The sequence below is a fragment of the Protopterus annectens genome, chromosome 3.part0 (assembly GCF_019279795.1).
Source record: "Protopterus annectens isolate FY-2018-M chromosome 3.part0, PAN1.0, whole genome shotgun sequence".
In the NCBI taxonomy this organism is placed as follows: Eukaryota; Metazoa; Chordata; order Ceratodontiformes; family Protopteridae; genus Protopterus; species Protopterus annectens.
Genome location: NC_056731.1, coordinates 1849522989 through 1849528988, shown reverse-complemented (window position 1 = coordinate 1849528988; position 6000 = coordinate 1849522989). Strand labels below are relative to the sequence as shown.

At 40.1% G+C, this 6000-nt stretch overlaps 1 protein-coding gene across 1 annotated transcript in view; it reads left to right on the top strand.

Moving 5' to 3' along the window:
- The window catches only part of OBSCN (obscurin, cytoskeletal calmodulin and titin-interacting RhoGEF), a 4979884-nt gene that overhangs the window by 1951897 nt on the left and 3021987 nt on the right, over positions 1-6000 (top strand). The window contains exon 33 of the mRNA XM_044066040.1: positions 259-420. Coding sequence (XP_043921975.1) covers positions 259-420 — 162 coding nt within the window. The remainder of the gene's footprint in view (positions 1-258; positions 421-6000) is intronic.

The following is a 6000-nucleotide window of genomic DNA, read 5'->3' as shown; positions in this document are numbered from 1 at the left end:
ATTGTTTCATAGCTTCCATTTTGATAGTAGCTGGAGTGCTAGCAAGGTAAAATGATACCTTTATTCAATTTTTAAATTAGGGAATCATTTTGCTTTCAGATAGCACCAATGTAAATAATTTTCTTATTCATACCTTGCATGCAGGTGGTAGAAACTAAATTTAATTGTAATATTCATGCTTTCTTTTCATTGCAAAGTAATATGGCATGGTTTGGATTCAGAATACTTTATTACTGTTCCTTTTTTGCAACCCAACAGCTCGAGATATTGCAGTCATTCGACCACTGGAGAATGTTATGGTCACAGAAAAGGAGAGTGTAACTTTTTTCTGTGAAATTTCCCATGATGAGGTTCAGACGCAGTGGTTCAAAAATAACACAAAGTTGAAGCTTGGTGACAATGTGAAGATTCGTCAGGAAGGTATGGTGAAATTTTACACTTGTGAACAGGGGATGGAATTAGTTTAATGGCAGACTGCTTTCAGTCTAGCACAGAGTGACATTGCCAGAAATCATTACCATGGAAACTCTTCACTCTGTGTTTAAAAGTAAAAGTAATGTATCAAGAGAAATGTAAATATAAAAGGAATGCCTAACAAGTTCACTGATTTGTCCACTAATGCCCTAGACTATTTGAAAAAGTGTAAATTACAAGTAATGGGAGAGAGAGTATTGGTTGTTTATATTGCTCATGAGAGGGTCTTTGTGTACCATATAGCTAATTACCATAAATCCAAAGTGGTTTTGAAATTTAAGAATGCAAGAAAATTGATGACTTGCTTCAAGTTATTTTTTTTTTATTCTTGTGTAAATGGTCTTTAAATCCAGGTTGCCAACTTTGAAGCTCTCTAGGAACAAATTCAGTAGTCCGAGAGTCAGTCATTAACTGATTACGAATGACATTGTGTTCTGAAAGCCATCATTCTGGAATAGACGTCTGAGTTTTGATTTTTGATGTACTTAATGGCATGACACTTTTAAAAGATGTGTCTGTAAGTGGTGCGTTATGGAGATAAAAAGCATCCCACACTGGCTATCCAATATTTATTGCTGCTGCTGCTGCAGTGCATGGCTGGCAGTCTGCATTTCTCGAAAGTAAATTTTGGAGCTGCAGTCCAAAGGTCATACAGAGAGGCTGAGGTATCCTACACAATCTAGAGAATTCCAAAATGAGCACAGAAAAGTGAAAGGCAGATTTGCATGGCTGCGAATCTGTAAGCTGAAAATCTGTATGTAGTGTAATAAAAAGCTTGTAGTAAAAGTTTAACTGGAATGTGGGAAAGTAGTGCCTTGTTTTGCTAAAAAAAAGTTATACACTGAAACAGAACGTCAAGGGACCATCTGAGACAGAATATCAAGGGACTATCTGGGTAACTATTTTGCATGGATTTGGTCTTTGTTGCTTTCATATGCTATCTTTTCATAGCATATCTGTTTTGAATGTGCACAATTAAAGTGCCAGTACATAAAGGATATATGGGCATGAAATTCCATAAAACTTTCTTGATGTCAGCCTAAGAAGAAATATGTCCATTTTTTCAGTCTGTCAGCCGTACAGCCTTTGCCAGTTTCCTATTGTTGTAGCCATATTAGTGTCCCTTTCTAATGGCCCTTTTTGTTTCACTGATTGAGTGACTAATCTGATAATTTTCCTTTGTCAGCATAGAGAGGTAAATTTGACTTTAGTAGGTAGATTCCATATAACGACAATCATACCAAGTGTTTTTTCTGCTTAGGTCATGACCATAACTTTAGGAGTTGTTTGGTATCTCTGAAATATATTTAGTGAATCTGAGACTTATGGAGCTCACACAAGGTAGGATGAGTCATCTCATTCAGACATCCCTCAGCAGCTGAGAAAGAAAGTCAAGAAACCTAAACTTTCAGATGCTTCTGTTGTCTGGACAGATTTTGACTTCTCTGTTGATGAGCCCTCAGACTGCCTGATTTCTTTTGCTGTTTCAGCTGTCTTGACCTCCCTGCAGGTTGACAGACTGCAGCTCATAGGCATCTCCCACACTACCGACCAACGAGATGACTGTCAAGGCCACAAAGGAAGAACCTGGCTGGTAATTTCTGAGGGAACAGAGGGCATTCCACATATCCTTATTCAAGTCCTTTTTCAAGGGGATGACCCAGGTACACTTATTGAAGTGTGTCAGGAGTCTGCTGCGCCTTGCATTATTTCTGAAAAAAAAGAGGAAGCTGAAAATAAAACATACTTCTTCTCCTGTTAGTCCTTCTCCAAGTGATCCACAATAGGAGTGGTATAACTTTTCCTAAAGGCTTTAAATGAAGTCTTTTTTGGTGACACTGTTTTAAAGATTATGCAGCATTTTCACTTGGAGGAAAAGCAAGTGTTTGATGTACAGAAGAGATACTCTGACTTGTTAAAGAGACATTCCTAAGCCATTAGCCATTCTCCTTGTGCTGGATGCTTTTTAAGATACCTTCTTGTCTGCTTGTTTGACTCCTTAGTCGCAATCACCTGCTCCAAAGAACCTGGCTAGGTTTTGCAAGATACTAGACTCTCACAATTTTCTGTAAAAAAATCCTTCAGACCCTGCTGTGGTTTCTGTTGAGCATGATAAAGCAATAAAACTCTAACTGTCTACTAAAGCCTTGGCCAAACAAAGATAGTAGAGCCATGGATAGGTATGTAAAGAACGTGTACACTTCAGCTTCACTTTCTTTCCATACCATTATGACTAGGCACCTTTGTCTTTTTTTGATAATATGATAAACTCATTTCAGATTTTCCTGACTCAAGACAATAAATCCTGTCTTTGTCTTTGCTTAACTCTGCTTCTTCGTTTGCAAGGTGCTCAGTAAAATGTGGTTATCATGCTGCTGATGCATTTTTTATGGCTGCAGAAACTGGGTCTTTGTTAAGAAGATATTTTTGGTTATGTCTGAAATCCTTGTTTGTTGATATCAAGGCTAAGTTGGTTAATGACCCTTTAGACACTGACATTTTTTTAGTTGAACAACTGCTGACGTTTTCAAAAACGTACAGTAGATGGGAAAAGATCATTCAGTATGTTAAACAACCTTTTTCTGTCCCCTGTGCCAACATTTCAGAGGAACTGCTCCTGAAAAGCAGGACCTTTATTTGCAAAGAACACAAATCTCGGCAAAAATGTAAAAAAAAAAAAATGTCTAAAATGAAGTGACAGGACAAACTCAAATCAGATTTCAAAGGAGCTAAAGGATCCTTTGCTGTGAAGCCCTCAAACTTATGACTACCAACCACCGTGCTTTCCCCCCTTCCACCATGGCCATCCCGTCTCCAATCTGTCAGGAAAACTTGATGCTTTGGAGACTCATAATGTCAGACAAATGGGTTCTCAGCATAATTCAGAAAGGCAACAAACTAGCTTGGAACCTTCCCCCTTTCCATCTTTTTAATTTCTCCAAGACTTTTGGGTTTCTAACATCATGACATGAATGGACCCCATTCCTGTGTCAAAGTATGATTAAAGTTCATGAAATTAGTATTGTTTCAGTCTTCGATGTTAGCCAAAAGTGCTCTTCGCAACACCAGCAATGTACCCAGAATTGACTCCTTCTGCAATTCATACGGAATTCTGTGTATCGATAACATATCTAAATACAACTGTAAATTCTCTTTTATGAGACCCATTTCTCCTACTACTATTGGAACTGTCTGGGTATCCTTCTTTCACATTGCCCTCGTTTTTGCCTTCAAATTCTGGTATTTTATGACTTTGTGTCTCTATGTACGTAGGACACTGTAATTACTGTACTATATCTGGTTTTCTGATGGAAAGAGTACTTTGAGGGGCTGATGAATGATGAGAATGAGAGGGAGAGAAGGTTGGATGATGTGCAGATAGTGAATCATGAAGTGCAATGGATTGGCAAGGAGGAAGTAAGGATAGCTATGAAGAGGATGAAGAATGGAAAGGCTGTTGGTCCAGGTGACATACGTGTGGAAGCATGGAGGTGTTTAGGTGAAATGGCAGTGGAGTTTTTAACTAGATTGTTTAATGCAATCTTGGAAAGTGAGAGGATGCCTGAAGAATGGAGAAAAAGTGTTCTGGTACCGATTTTTAAGAATAAGGGTGATGAGCAGAGCTGTAGTAACTACAGAGGGATTAAATTGATCAGTCACAGCATGAAGTTATGGGAAAGAGTAGTGGAAGCTAGGTTAAGAAGGGAGGTGATGATTAGTGATCAGCAGTATGGTTTAATGCCAGGAAAGAGCACTACAGATGTGATGTTTGCTCTGAGAGTGTTGATGGAGAAGTACAGAGAAGGTCAGAAGGAGTTGCATTGTGTCTTTGTGGATTTGGAAAAAGCATATAACAGGGTGCCTAAAGAGGAGTTTTGGTATTGTATGAGGAAGTCGGGAGTGTCAGAGAAGTATGTAAGAGTGGTACAGGATATGTACGAGGTAGTGTGACAGTGGTTGGAGTGGCAGATGCATTTAAGGTGGAGGTGGGATTACATCAAGGATCAGCTCTGAGCCCTTTCTTATTTGCAATGGTGATGGACAGGTTGACAGACGAGATCAGACAGGAGTCCCCGTGGACTATGATGTTTGGAGATGACATTGTCATCTGTAGTGAGAGTAGGGAACAGGTGGAGGAGACCCTGGAGGGGTGGAGATATGCTCTAGAGAGAAAAGGAATGAAGGTCAGTAGGGCTAAGACAGAATATATGTGTGTGAATGAGAGGGAGGATAGAGGAATGGTGAGGACGCAGGGAGTAGAGGTGGCAAAGGTGGATGAGTTTAAATACTTTGGATCAACAGTTCAGAGTAATGGTGAGTGTAGAAGAGAGGTGAAGAAGAGAGTACAGGCAGGATGGAATGGGTGGAGAAGAGTGTCAGGAGTGATTTGTGACAGACGAGTACCAGTAAGAGTGAAAGGGAAGGTCTACAAGAGGCTAGTGAGACCAACTATGTTATATGGGTTGGAGACAGTGGCGTTGACAAAAAGACAGGAGTCAGAGCTGGACGTGGCAGAGTTAAAGATGTTAAGATTTGCACTGGGTGTGACCAGGGTGGACAGGATTAGGAATAAGTATATTAGTGGGTCAGCCCAGGTTGGAAGGTTTGGGGACAAAGCCAGCGAGGCAGGATTACGTTGGTTTGGACATGTGCTGAGGAGGGATGCAGAGTATATTTGGAAAAAGATGCTAAGGATGAAGCTGCCAGGTAACAGGAAAAGAGGAAGGCCTAAGATAAAGTTTATGGATGTGATGAGGGAGGACATACAAGTGGTTGGTGTGACAAAGCAAGATGTAGAGGACAGGAAGAAATGGAAACAGATGATCCGCTGTGGCGACCCTTAATTGGAGCAGCCGAAAGAAGAAGAAGATCTGGTTTTCTTGCATCTGTTTTTTGAACTGTTTGTAGTGGGTGATCCCGTGTGAAATAAACTTCATAATTTCCTATAATGCTTTGTAGCACATTTTTCTAGTGCTTCTCAGCTGCTTCAGTATTATAATGTTTGCACAGTCTGCAATACAACAGTCTTGCCACATTGTTATGCCTTTCGGTATACAGGTCTTCTGCCATTAGAGTATCACACCCAGCAACAAGATGTTAAGTCTGTTTCCAATTCTGTTTTACAAAACCTGCATTTGTCTGATGTTCTTCGTGCTTCATTGTTGCAGTCATTACATTTAGGGTAATCTGCTGGCAGGTTGCCCTCAGTCGGCCTGATTAATAAAGTCTTGGGTCCTGCGTCGGTTGCTGTCCCTTCTTCCATGACGTCAGGTCATCAAGGGTATAAAACATGCAGCCAACACCATTTTCATCAGTCTTTCTTGCGCATGGTGCCTGAAGCAGAAGCAGTTCGTAAGTGCCAGTCGGCTGACTCCTGAAATTTTCATTTTTCAACCTAAAGCTAAGTACCCCGTTGGGGAAACTTTTTCTTGCTCCTTACCGATGTCAGTAAAAGTTAATAATTATATTACTTGTGGGAAGAAAATACCTCATAAGGATTTTCATTTGTACTGTATTCCTTGCCTA